Source organism: Dipteris shenzhenensis, chromosome 14 (assembly GCF_047967505.1).
Source record: "Dipteris shenzhenensis isolate YYH24624 ecotype China chromosome 14, Dip_SZ_1.0, whole genome shotgun sequence".
In the NCBI taxonomy this organism is placed as follows: domain Eukaryota; kingdom Viridiplantae; phylum Streptophyta; class Polypodiopsida; order Gleicheniales; family Dipteridaceae; genus Dipteris; species Dipteris shenzhenensis.
Genome location: NC_141609.1, coordinates 46,723,374 through 46,737,526, shown reverse-complemented (window position 1 = coordinate 46,737,526; position 14,153 = coordinate 46,723,374). Strand labels below are relative to the sequence as shown.

The following is a 14,153-nucleotide window of genomic DNA, read 5'->3' as shown; positions in this document are numbered from 1 at the left end:
ATGACACTATTTAATCATTTCTCCAAGGAAAACAGCTGTACCACCTGGTCTTTATGTCCACGTAGCCGAAATAATCCCATCTCTCCAACCGCATCCCAGATTATGATATCTGTATCTTTACTACCCGAAGCAAGTAGAGAGCCTAATTTGTTGTAACGCAAAGCAGTGACAGATTTCTTGTGGCCATTTAAAGTTGTCTCACATGAACCATTGAGAATATCCCATATTCTGACAGAACCATCATTGTACCCTACAGCAACCTGCCAGCATTGGAGCCTCATTATGTCTGAACACAGAAATAAGCACAAGGAACAAATAACATGCCACATACCGCAGTAGGCTAAAACTCAAAAGTCTGTCCAATCTCGACATTACATTAAAGTATTGCCACAAGGGGGTGAGAAGACAGAAAGTTACCTTCCTAAGATTAAGCTTATGAGATTACAAAATCTACAATCTACTTCACATGATTGGAATTTACAAACTGAAATTTATCAAAACAAATGCAAGAAAGAGGTAGAGAAAAAGGATTTGCTTTGTGTGCGTGCGCGCACGCACGCACGATAGAGACCTTTTGCTCAAACTTTGTGCATTTGGCATTGCACTATTTGATCTCTAAAAATATTGAGATGGCCTTAAACCACATTGGCCAAAACTGGCTTATTAGCTGAAAGAAAAAGGGTGGACTACACTTCACTTTAAACTTTTAAGGCTCCGTCTACAAGTTTTTTAGAGATATACATTCTGCCCTATCTTGCTTCCCTCCTATTTTCTCCTACTTGTCTATTGGACCATGTGAATTCAGCTTTTGTCCCAATGTCAACTACTTTCACTGCTTCTCAGTCTTCAATTCTCCTCTAATGATGGTAACCTTCCCACATCTATCAATCTATTTTTACCACAATCATGTTGAAGTCACCAGCAAAAACAAAATTATCCACACATAATTACATAGCATTTCACACCTTGTCCCTAAGTGTACAATAGGTATGGCAATAAACTGAAACAAAGATTAAAAAATTACATACATACTTACATGTGTGTGTGTGTGTGTGTGTGTGTGTACACACTTTTTTTTTAATAGTGAAATCTTTATATTTCTGTGTGGGAAACCTCAAAAGAGGTAAAAACCCACCAATAAGTACAAGGAAAAAGTTTTTACAAGTAAAACCTCAGAGCAAAAGTCATGAGGTAGCCAAGTAAAAAGTGACATATCAAGCTGGAGGAGGATCAAACACGGCATCCTCCAGCTTCAAATTGTTGCTCTGTAAAAACTGATGCAGTGATGAAACCACACCATCAATAAAAACAAGCTGTTTTTTGCCCTTGTGATTCTTCTTGATAGGCTGGTACCCGAAATGTTTGAATCAGAGGGTCAAAAACCTGTTGTAACATGGGATGAAAAGATTCCAATAAAAAAGGTACTTCTGCATCCCGGACAGAAGAAAACTCTGGCACAGGCATCAAAGGCAGAGAATCTAAATCAACATCCGTATCTTCCAATGAAAAAGCTGCATCTGATAAAGCAGGGTTTAGCATTTGAGCTTCATTCTGAGGATCAATCTGAGTAAGAGCAGGGGCAGCATCCTGAGAGAGAGCATGCATATCATCCTGTAAAATGCCCTCTGCAAGGGGTACATCCATATCCTGAGTAGAAGGAAACTGATGGTGCTCAACAAGGGTGCAATCCTGAGCTTCTGCAGCAAGAGGAAGATTTGCCGGTGATTTATCAACCTTCCTCCAGTAGTGCTTCGGAGCAGTAGAGGGCTTCGCCAAAGAAGCCATAGCAGAAACCGGAGGAGAAGGGAGAGTAACCTTGACAGCTGAAGAAGAAGCAGGAGGAATGGGTCTGGATATAGAAGGGCAAGCATGTGCAAAATGACCAACCTGTCGGCACCGATAACATGCAGTGGGAAAAGATGCAAAATGGAGCCTGATGCGCATCAGGTGGGCAAATCCCAAATCAAGATCCAGAGTAGATGGCATGGGGTGCATCATATCCCACAAAATGCAAAGACAAACATCACGGGAGGCTTGCAAGAACTCCTATCTCGGAACATGAAGAGGCCTTCCCAAAAAAGCTGCAAGAGTTGAAAGATGTTGAAGAAGAGGCACAAGCAGCGCTTTGAGAGTAATCCAAACCGGACAGTGAGTCAGAAGGGTTGCAGAAGGATCGAAAAGTGGATCCCAGGGCATGACATAAGCGAAGAAACCAGCCCCAGGAACACCAGCATGACTGACAAGGCGCTCTACCACCTCAGTTGAAGAGCAGTGGGCATAGTAAAATCCTTTGCCCAGAAAGACAAAGGAAGAAATACAATCCAGACCCACTGCAACATCAGCCCAATAACGAAGCTGAGCTGAAGATAAAACCCTGCCCATGAAATAGAGGCAGACTCCAAATTGTTGAGCCTGTCGAAGACCAGAGACCAAAAGGGCAAAATCCAAGGAACAAACAAGTGGGAAACTCGATGAAGGAACTTCTGTGATAGAGGCAGAGCACAATTGGCAAAGAAGATCCAGCTGGAGGGAAGAAGAAGGGCCATCGAAAACACCAGCTTTGCCGATTTGATCAAAGGTGAGACAGACAAACCACCATGCTTCCGCCGAAGAAAAACACGAGTAGGAGGAGCAGAGGCAGAAGGAGGCGCTGAGGCAAAGAAAACAAAAGAGGAGGAAGGAGGCTGCGCAGTTGACCATACAGGCTGTACGGTCTACCCCCCGTACAGCCCCCGTCCTCCCTGCACCTCCTCGTACGGCCATCCGTACAGGCTGTACGCATGGCCGTACGAGGAGGTGCAGGGAGGACGGGGGCTGTACGGGGGGCAGCAGGCTGCACGGACACTATACGGAAGGCTGTACAGCTGACGGCAGCTGTACGGAAGGCAAGGTAGGCAACAGGGACGTCGAGGGTGACTGTACGGATCGAAACGGAGAGGAAGACGAGGCTGGCAGGGCAGAGGAGGAGGTCTCCATCGCACCACACACACACACCTCTCTCTCTCACACACACACAACACACACACACACACACACATATATATCCATTTGTTTCTGGCATCTTTTGTGGGCATGCACAGAACCAAAAACTCTTAAATGTTTTATCACGAGTTTTTTACAGAGTAAGCCTCCAGAGGTGTCTTCCATCATCCTATTGAAGATGTGGACAGAAGTATTGACCGCCTCCTCCCAAAAGGACATTGGGACATTCTTGCCTCTCAACATGCTCAAAGGCATCTCTACTATTGCTTGATTCTTTCGCTTAGCCACCCGGTTTTGTTGGGATGTGCATGTTGTCGTCAACTGTATTTGATGCCATTCTCCTTGTAGTAACTATTGAGTTCATCTGACGTGAATTCTCCCCCTTGGTCTGTTCTGAAAGTCTTGACTCTTTTTCCTGTTTCTTTCTCCATCTTTGCCTTCATTCCTTGAATTTCTCAAGGCCCTGTGACCCTTATAATAACAATATAACTAAGTCATTCTATTGAAATCATCTATAAAAGTGAGAAAGTACTGAAAGTGATTTGGTAGGCATGGGCCCACAAATATCCAAATAAACAATGTCCACGGGCTCTCCGCTTGCCATCCATGCAAAGCCCTGCAAGCTTGTTTAACAATTATGGAAGTCCATTCACCATGCTTGCCTTGCACATCTCCTCTAGTGTGCCAGAATCTCTTGTTCTTAGCTAGGAACATTGGGTGGGCCCACAAATATCCAAATAAACAATGTCCACTGGCTCTCTACTTGCCATCCATGCAAGCCCTACAAACCTATTGCTTGTTGACAATTGTGAAGTCCATCCACCATGCTTGCCTTGCACATCTCCTCTAGTGTGCCATAATCTCTCGTTCTTAGCTAAGACATCCCAATGTTCCCTTGTACCACCATAGCACTAATTTTGTACATGCCCTCTTCTTCCAACTATCACTTTCTCCATTGTCTTGGATGCGATGACCACTTCGTCCGCGTTGAATATGACTCTCATCCTATTCTTTGCAAGCTCACTAAGAGAAAGAAGATTTTGGACATATACAACATGTGTTAATACCTTGTCTTCACCCGTAGTAGTTGTGAATGGGACGCTCCCAATGCCTTTGATTGGGCAGCTCTGATTGCCCCCCACAGTCATGGATGAAGCAGCACTAACTCCAGCTGGATTCTTGAACCATTGCTTCCTCTTTGTCATGTGCTTTGAGGCAGCGTTGTCGGCATACCAATTGTCTCATCCATCAATCACTGCAAGTGATGGGCACTTTTAAATGATTTGACTAGGAAAAGTTCCTCCATCTTCTTCTAGCAATCTTTGGCAAATTGCCCTACCTTCTCACAGTAGAAGCACTTCTATTTCTTCTTTGAATTACTTGACTTGTCTTCTTTGGAGTCTCCATCAGACTGTGGCTTACCCTCGGTGGCTTTATCCTTTGCTTTCCGCTTCATGGGAAAGGCTGTGTCGCTGAAAACATCGAACTTCCTCTCCCGATCTTCTTCTAGTAGGAGAAGGGACACTAGCTGTCACGCGGATGTGAAAAGTCTATTGTAACTCGTGAAAAGTCTATTGTAACTCAACCCAGGGTTAACCATGGTTAAGTCAAGTAATAGTTTGGCCATGAGGGACTGGCTAGACGAAGTGAAGACTTCCTAGAAGTTCCTAGGGGCAAACTCTAGGTGTACCCACTAGGTCCTAGGGGCAAGGCAAAGGCATTTAAGAGGGGTTTTAAAGTTGGGCCCAAGGACAACCAACGTTGTCCTTGGTATGGTGGTTAGGACTTCAATGAAGGGCCAAATGGCATGCATGTGAATGCATGTGCTTCCCCCAACCTACCATCTCTCTCCCTAACCCTCTTGGAGCATCCCAGAGCCTGTAGAAGGAGTCTGGAGCAGATTTCCACGCTACCATAACAGTTTTCCATGTTTTCTTGTTCATTTCCATGCATTGTGGCTGATCTGCACCTGCTGGCACACTTCCCAATGCACCTGCATCACTTGCAACTTGTCTAACTCCACCTGCTCTATTCTGGCACACAAATCGAGGTGCTTGCAGCTGCTTTCACACATTCATTGCAACATTTGCTGCATTTACAGCAGCCGTACAACTGTACGAACTCCATACTAACCAGTGTAGGCTGCCGTGAGGTGATTGTACAAGCATTTAGGCACAGATTCCGAGGTGATTATAGCGGTGGAACAAATCCCGAGGTAGATCGTCCATCTGTATAGATATTCCTTGCAATTTGGGGCAGATCTGTGGAACCTAGCCTCTACAGCTCTTTTCTTGCCTTCCTTCTGCCTTCTATCTGTTCATTCTCTCTTTTCTTGGAAGCTGGAAAACTCCTACACCCTACTGGGAGCCTGGTCATGGGATAGGCGCGAGGACTGAGCTCGCCCCTCTGCCACAGACAGCAGGTATTTGGTTTTTGTCTTCCATTTGATTGCCTTTCTTGTTTTGAACCTATTTGCAATACTTTTCTTGTGTTTGAAGTCCTTTTTGGTTCCCACACGCTCAAGCAAGCACTCAGAAGCAAGGGTGTGCTTGGGAAAGGCCAGAGGACAGTGTTGATGCATGTGAGAACCTTGAGGCTACCTTGAGCACAGTTTATATGTTGGTCTGGATGCCTTGATGCTTTCAATTGGGTCAAGACAGAAGTGAATGCCTAAGATTGCTGTCACCACAATGTAAATATCCTAAGTCAAAGTACAGTTGACCATTTATTTGATCTTAATTAAAGAATGTTATATGTGTTAATTACGGTCGAAGAGTCATTTTAATGGTCAAAGGATTGACTACGGTCAAAGATACTTGACTCCAGTCAAGTAAACCTGACTACGGTCAGAGAATGTTGACTTCGGTCAACAAGACTTGGCCTGCGCCAAGAGGGTTAACCCCGGTTAACCAAGATGTGCCAACTCCGGTTGGAGAGACTTGGCTATAATTAAAGCGCCTTGACCTTTGGTCGAAGCTCTTTAATTATAATCAAGAGTGTTGACCTCGGTCAACCAGAGAAAATATATATATTTATTTATTTATATATATATTTGTTTAGATGTGCACATGTGTTCAGTGGGGACGCCCACCGTGACTAGGATTAGTCCACAGTGTGTTATTTGCATGCAAAGTGCTAACAATTAATGGGTACCATGGTGGTGCGCTTTAATTAATTGTTGCAGGTACTAGAAGGATTATTTTTCCTAAGCGAAATGGGAGCCTGACAAGCACCTAGGAAGCGGTTCGTGTGACCGAGAGTTTTGAAGACTCCAGAATGGCCCTAAGTGGCTTGTAATAAGAGTTAGTCTAGATTTTAGACAAGTGGCATGTTGCCAATTTGAATGGGGCTTGAAGCTCTTGTAAGAAAGAGAATTCTTTTCACGTTTTAGGAGAGACTTACGAGACAGCTTCCGGCTGAACTTCTGTAACGGAATTTCTGAAAGTAATAAAGACCTTCGGGGGGGTCCAGCCCGACTATTTGTCCTGGGCCCTAGTGTTTGTTCAGAGAGAGGGAGTGAGGGAGAGTCTTTGAAGCATGTAATTCAGTATATGACGTGAAGCCATAGCTGTTTTATTTTCCCCACCACCTCGGTTGTATTGGTATCAGAGCCGAGGCTCAAAAACTTACTGAAGTTTTTGACGATTCAAAGTGTTGGAATAAAGAGGAGCAAGCGAGTGTTTATGCATACGGCGGCAAGTCTGGCTAAACATATTGCCCTACCGGAAGTGCAACTCTTTTTTTAGGCAAGAGCCCAAGCAGCGTCGTGTCTTGCTGGGTAATTATGTGATGGAATTCCCAAAGGAAGCTAAGGAGAGATTCCATGAGCCATCGTGAACGGCAAAGGAAGGGCTCCTGTGAATGCAAAAGGACGAACAATGGAAATCGGGAAGGCAATCTTCTGCTGATGATCCCAAAGGCAAGCGCGGGGGTGTCAGCTGGTGAATGATGACGAAGAGCTACGCTGGTCGACAGAGGCTTTGTTCCTTGAGACGGGACCTGACGCGCCTTCACCAGAGAACAGCGCTAACACACCTCCACGCAGGTGTACGTTGACGGAACACTTCCCGCTGGAATTTTTGTAGACGGGTGTCACGGTGACTCCTGTTCTTCACGCGCGGCATCATGGTGCCTGCAAGGGTGCTGCGCTGAGGCTGACGTGGAGCGCTGATGTCATCTCTGCTGACGTGGCAGATCTGACACGTGGTGCTGACGCGATGCTGACGTGGCAGCCAGCAGGTACACAGTGCACCAGATGACGTGGCAGTGACACGTGGCACAGGACACGTGGCGCTGACGTGGCGCAGTACAGGTGGCAGACAGCTCAGATGCTGACATGGCACTGACATGTGGCAGCCAGCCTGGCAGACCAGTGGTTAAGTTAATCCTGGTAAAGTTAAACCCTGGTTGGTTGACCCGTGGTTAGTGAAACCTTGGTTAAGTCAACCGCAGTCAGTTAACTCTGGTTAGTTGAACCAGTATCCAGTTAGTTCAACTTTGGTCCAGTTAATCTGGCCTAACCAGACCAGTTTGGTTGGTGTAATCAGTCTAGTTAGTCCAGTTGCAGACTAACCAGACCAGAACCAGACAGTCGGTTAGAGTAACCAGTAGTTACTCATCTGGTTACTGTTTCACAAAAAAAAAAAAAAGAGACAGTTGCAGAGACAGTTTTGGCTATCAATTTTCTCCTGCCTGTCAGACTTTTACTGTCAGAAAAGTAGCAGAAAACCAGAGAAAAGCAGAGAAAACAGAGATTTGCAGAAAAAGGAGAATGCATGCCTTTGAGCAGTAAAAAGAGGGAAAAACAGATGCCTTTTGAAGCCATCTGCAGCAGCCAGAAAAGGGCAACATAGTTGATGATGCTTTGGCAACTGTGTGGGTACATGCCTTGAACTGACAGCCAGTACTGGTATAGATTGTGAATGCAAAACACCTCTTGTTGAGGTACCCTTTTCTGTTGGAAAAGCAAAGGTAGTGTGCCTTAGTTACTTGCACTGTGTGAGAAAATCTGCAGATCTCAGAATATGGATCAATCACCTATCCAGTGGGATTCTCAAGATAGGGATGTGCATCCAAGACAGAGGAATGTGCCACAAACTCAACAGGAATTTGAACAAATGGTACGCACTCGTATACAAGAGCTGGAAAATTTTAAAAGGGATCCCAGGGCTCAGCGTTTGTTTCCAGCAGAGGCTATGCCTAATCCAGTATATGACGTGCCAATGCCAGAGGCACACTCCCGTGTACAGTCTGAGAGAGAGAGATCTCATAGATCTCATAGGAGACGGTCCCATAGTAAAAAGAGATCGAGGCGTCATCACCGATCTCCTAGTCCATCACCGTCTACCTTGAGTTCGACTTCTGTGTCTTCTTCTTCCTTATCAGATAAACCATCCAGGAAAAGAAGGAAACACGAGAAGTCTGGGAAGAGAAAGTCTTCCAAAGCGACCAGGGGATTTAAAGAGGGAGGAAAATCTGTCAAGTTTATGACCTACAATGGACAGTATGGTCATACAGACAAAGCATTGCAGTTTATCAGACAGTTTGATGCTGCATTCGGTACAGAGAAATTTTCAGAATCCTCCAAATTAAGAATGGTCAGCTTACACTTAACAGCAACGGCTAGTGCATGGTGGAGTGCACTGACTACAGATGGGTCAGCCCCAAGAAAGTGGAAGGGCTTCAAGAAAGCCTTCTACCAGCAGTTCATGCCTAAACAGTTCAGAGACCATGTTCTTCAAGACTGGGACAGCTTGCACATGGATGCAGGAGATACAGTGGATGGGTACAACCAAAAGTTCTGGGATGCTTATTTGCAGGTTGCACCGTTCAAAAAGATCTCCAAAGGTACCCAGATGAGAAAGTACAGAGCAGGTCTCACTCCAAGAATTCAGGCAGTAGTGAATGCTTTGGGGGCAAAGAATATTCAAGATCTTATGCATTCAGCCTCAGTAGCGAGTCTTGTACCGCTACAAGATCCATCTACAGTGCCATCCTTGCATGCAGGACGTGCTGATAAAAAGAAATCTGATTTCATAAAATCAGAAAAGAAAGAGTCCCCTAAGGCTGAAAAGAAAGGGTTTCAGCCTCAGAAGTCGAGGGGTACTCAGTTCTCAAAGACCTATAAAGGCAAATCTATTTTTACCCCTGAACAGATAGCGGAATTCCGTAGAGATGGGAAATGCTTCAGGTGCGGTAAAGAGGGGCATGTGGCTGCCCAGTGCCCAGAAAAGCCTTCATCATCGAAGGGAAAAGAGGCAGAGAAGCCACGAGGACCGCAAAAGCCAATGGCGGGGGGTATTCCTGATATACTGGGTCATGCTTTGAACCCAGAAGAACGAGAATTGCTGCTATCATGGGGCAAAGTTAGAGACCAGCAAGCGCTAATTTTATTTGATCCAGGGGCTACTGATAATTTCATATCAGAGGATCTAGCCCTGAGGCTGGGAATAAAGACGGAAGAGTTAGGCAGGGCTTTGGATGCCGATCAAATGTTTTGTGGGAACCCTGTGCCAGTTACTCCCTTGATAGGGAAACTCCGTCTACATGTTCAAAGTTATGTGGATCAGGAAGACTTCTTTATTTCTCCACTGAAACATTATGATGTAGTTTTGGGGATGCCTTGGTTTCACCGCAAGGCAGTGAAGTTGACTCTTCCTGAAAGAGTGCTGGAATTTGTACATAGGGGGAAAAATCAGCGTGTAATTGCCAGGAATAAAGGGGACACTATCCCCATTGTATCTGATGTTTCATGCGGTAAAGCAATAAAGTCTGCAATTTCTGCGTACATGGTTTTTGTAAAAGAAAAAGAGACTGATATGCATGCTGAAATGAATGATGCAGACAAAGATAAGTTTCAGTTTTTGGTAAACTTTAAAGATTGCTTTTCTGATGTTTTGCCAGGGGAGTTACCCCCAGAGAGACCAGAAGATCATCAGATAGAGTTAATGCCTGGTAGTGAGCCACCAAACAGACCCCCTTATAGAGTCAGTGCGACTCAGAGAGAGGAGATTATGGCTCAGGTACAGGACTTGCTGTCCAAAGGCTTGATTCAGCCCAGCTCGTCTCCTTTTTGTTCCCCTGTACTGTTAGTACAGAAGAAAGATGGTTCATTTCGTATGTGTGTTGATTATCGCGCACTGAACAAAATGACCATCAAGAATAGATTCCCTATTCCGCGTATTGATGATGTCTTGGATCAGTTAAATGGAGCTTCAGTTTTCAGCAGGATAGACTTGAAGAGTGGCTACCACCAAGTGAGGATACAACCTCAGGATGTGCATAAGACAGCATTCCGCACAACATTTGGGCTGTATGAATACTTAGTGATGCCTTTTGGGTTAACAAATGCTCCAGCCACATTCAATAGAATGATGGATCGCATCTTCCGGAAGTACAGGCATTTTACGGGTACTTTCTTTGATGATATCTTAGTTTTTTCTAAGACAGAGGAAGAGCACAGAGAACATCTTGCTATAGTGTTTCAAGAGCTAAGAAATCATCAGCTCTATGCAAACAGCAAGAAAAGTGAGTTCTTCTTGGAAGAAATCCACTATCTGGGGCATATAATATCCAAGAACGGGATACAAATGGATCCAGCGAAGATCCGTGCCATTCAGGAATGGCCAGAGCTGAAAACTGTGCATGAAGTTCGAAGCTTTTTAGGCTTGTGTTCTTACTACAGAAGATTTATCAGACATTTTGCTGATATCGCAGCTCCATTACATAACCTCACTAAGAAAAATGCAGCTTTCACATGGGGATTATCACAGAAGAAAGCATTCAATACACTCAAGGAAAAGTTGACTACAGAGCCTATTCTGGTAGTTCCGGATCTGTATCAGTCTTTTGATGTGGATTGTGATGCTTGTGGAGAATGTGTTGGGGCTGCATTGCATCAGAATGGTCATGTAGTAGCCTATGAAAGCAGACGACTTCGGGATGCGGAAAGATATTTAGGAATCTATGAGAAAGAGTTATTGGCTGTAATTCATGCCATCCATACATGGAAACACTATCTTTTGGGTGCAGATTTTACTGTCAAAACAGATCACCAAAGTCTGAAATACTTTTTGACTCAGACCAAGCTTTCAGAGAAGCATATGAAATGGGCAAACATGCTGTCAATGTATCATTTTCAGATTGTCCATACTCCAGGAATTCGGAACAGAGTGGCAGATGCCTTGTCCCGAAGACCCCAGGTCAATAATGTAACTATTGCTTATCATCAGGACCTGGAAAGCATGAGGGAACAATATGTTCATGATTCTGATTTTGGTGAAATTTTACAGCAGATGCAAGAAGGGCAACCCACCAGTCACTATTCCCTGAAAGATGGGTATTTAATGAAAGATGATTGCCTATGCATCACCCAGGAGATGAGGAAAAAGATTTTGGGGGAATGCCATGCACCTCCCTATGCTGGACATAGAGGAATTACAGCAACAACTCTAGCACTAGAGAGGTATTTCTTTTGGCCAGGAATGCGCAAAGATATACATCAGTTTGTTACTGAATGCCTTACGTGTCAGAAAATGAAATATGATAGACACAAGGCACCTGGCCTACTTATGCCTCTTCCCGTGCCTCAGGCACCATGGGAAGATATTACAATGGACTTTATTTTTGATTTGCCAAGATCAAAGTCAGGGAATGACGGAATTTGGACTATCATAGACAGATTCAGCAAGCAAGCTCATTTCCTTCCGGTTCGCAAAACCATAAAGGCAGATCATATGGCTAAGCTATTCATGGCACAGATCTTTAAACATCATGGTATGCCTAAGTCCATTGTTAGTGATCGAGACCCCAGAATGACCAGTCTATTCTGGAGAGCTTTATTTGATAACATGGGGACGAATCTGAATTTTTCTTCTTCTTTCCATCCCCAGACAGATGGTCAAAGTGAAGTAGCAAATTCTACCATTTTGGATATGCTGAAATGCTACGTGGGTGACCAAAGTTCAGACTGGGAAAAGTACCTACCGTTAGTAGAGTTTGCTTACAATAATACAGTACATAGCTCTACAGGGAAAGCCCCTTTTGAAGTCATATATGGAAAGGTGATTTTGCCACCTATATTAAGGACTAAAGATGAAATATTTGCAGCTGATCAGTTTGTGAGGGACCTCCAGACAGCTTACAGCCAAGTCCGGACAGCAATTGAAAGGTCTCAAGAGAAACATAAAAGAGCTGCAGATAAACATAGGAGACAGTTGGATCTCAAGGAAGGGGACTGGGTACTTTTAAAGTTTGAAAAAGCTAGGCTCCGCAAGTTTAAAGGCAAACACAAAGTGTATGCAAAGTTATCTCCCAGATACTATGGCCCTTTCAGGATTACAGAAAGAATAAATGAGGTTGCATACAGATTAGCATTGCCAGAGCATTGGAGGATTCACAATGCATTCCATGTGAGTCTTCTAAAGAAATTTCAAGGACCAGAGCCTACAGAACCAGTATCAGAAGATCCACCAGAAGTGGATGAGCTGGAGGAAGTCCTTCAGCCAGAGCAAATTGTGTACCATACTGTACGTAAAGGCCCTCAGGGTAAGGAATTTTACAGGTATCTTGTAAAATTCAAGAATTATACGGCATTAGATGCCAAGTGGATGGACGAAGACATGTTATCCGATCATCCACAGCTTTTGGATGTTTACAAGGAAGCTTTTCAGTTGAGGTCAACTGAATAGAAGCCGAGGGGATGTCACCACAATGTAAATATCCTAAGTCAAAGTACAGTTGACCATTTATTTGATCTTAATTAAAGAATGTTATATGTGTTAATTACGGTCGAAGAGTCATTTTAATGGTCAAAGGATTGACTACGGTCAAAGATACTTGACTCCAGTCAAGTAAACCTGACTACGGTCAGAGAATGTTGACTTCGGTCAACAAGACTTGGCCTGCGCCAAGAGGGTTAACCCCGGTTAACCAAGATGTGCCAACTCCGGTTGGAGAGACTTGGCTATAATTAAAGCGCCTTGACCTTTGGTCGAAGCTCTTTAATTATAATCAAGAGTGTTGACCTCGGTCAACCAGAGAAAATATATATATTTATTTATTTATATATATATTTGTTTAGATGTGCACATGTGTTCAGTGGGGACGCCCACCGTGACTAGGATTAGTCCACAGTGTGTTATTTGCATGCAAAGTGCTAACAATTAATGGGTACCATGGTGGTGCGCTTTAATTAATTGTTGCAGGTACTAGAAGGATTATTTTTCCTAAGCGAAATGGGAGCCTGACAAGCACCTAGGAAGCGGTTCGTGTGACCGAGAGTTTTGAAGACTCCAGAATGGCCCTAAGTGGCTTGTAATAAGAGTTAGTCTAGATTTTAGACAAGTGGCATGTTGCCAATTTGAATGGGGCTTGAAGCTCTTGTAAGAAAGAGAATTCTTTTCACGTTTTAGGAGAGACTTACGAGACAGCTTCCGGCTGAACTTCTGTAACGGAATTTCTGAAAGTAATAAAGACCTTCGGGGGGGTCCAGCCCGACTATTTGTCCTGGGCCCTAGTGTTTGTTCAGAGAGAGGGAGTGAGGGAGAGTCTTTGAAGCATGTAATTCAGTATATGACGTGAAGCCATAGCTGTTTTATTTTCCCCACCACCTCGGTTGTAATTGCCTTGCCAGTTGAATCCTAGTGGTGCACTGTGGAATAGATGCCCACAAGACAGTCAGAGGAATTGCAAGAGGAACAGTGCAGGGGTGAGCCCCTGGTGTAAAGCATTTTTCCGTTCAGTGAGTGTCTTGTGTACTGTTTTCTTTGAGCAAGGGCATTCTAGCCTCCACACAATTGTTTTTCAGTTTATTTCTACGTGAATTTAAGTAAAGGAAGAGTTTGGCGTGATGCATTGTGGCTGTGTTTGAGGCATTTGACAGTTTAGCAGAGGTTCACTGCCCTTTAGTTTCCTGAAGGCCGGTTACAATGGTTCCATTGCCGGGATAGTCACCATCTTTCGACAAAGGTGAGCCCTGGTAGTGTTGGGTGAAGGAAACCTTCATTGCATTTTTGCTACAGCCATCAATTCAACAAGCATGTCACACCTTGAGAGGTCATTGACCATCTCAAAGCAAGAGGGGCAAGAGGAAGATAGCGCATCAAAGAGCTATGAGGAGAAGCATAGTACCAGTGAGGTGATGAGGAGCAAGACAGTGGGGAACAGCCTCT

General features: G+C 44.3%; 1 protein-coding gene across 5 annotated transcripts in view; it reads right to left on the bottom strand.

The window, feature by feature from the left end:
* The window catches only part of LOC147894726 (transducin family protein / WD-40 repeat family protein), a 71,827-nt gene that overhangs the window by 50,972 nt on the left and 6,702 nt on the right, over window positions 1-14,153 (bottom strand). For all 5 annotated transcript variants that reach the window (XM_087384933.1, XM_087384935.1, XM_087384931.1 and 2 more), the window contains exon 2: window positions 45-260. In XM_087384933.1, coding sequence (XP_087241059.1) covers window positions 45-260 — 216 coding nt within the window. The remainder of the gene's footprint in view (window positions 1-44; window positions 261-14,153) is intronic.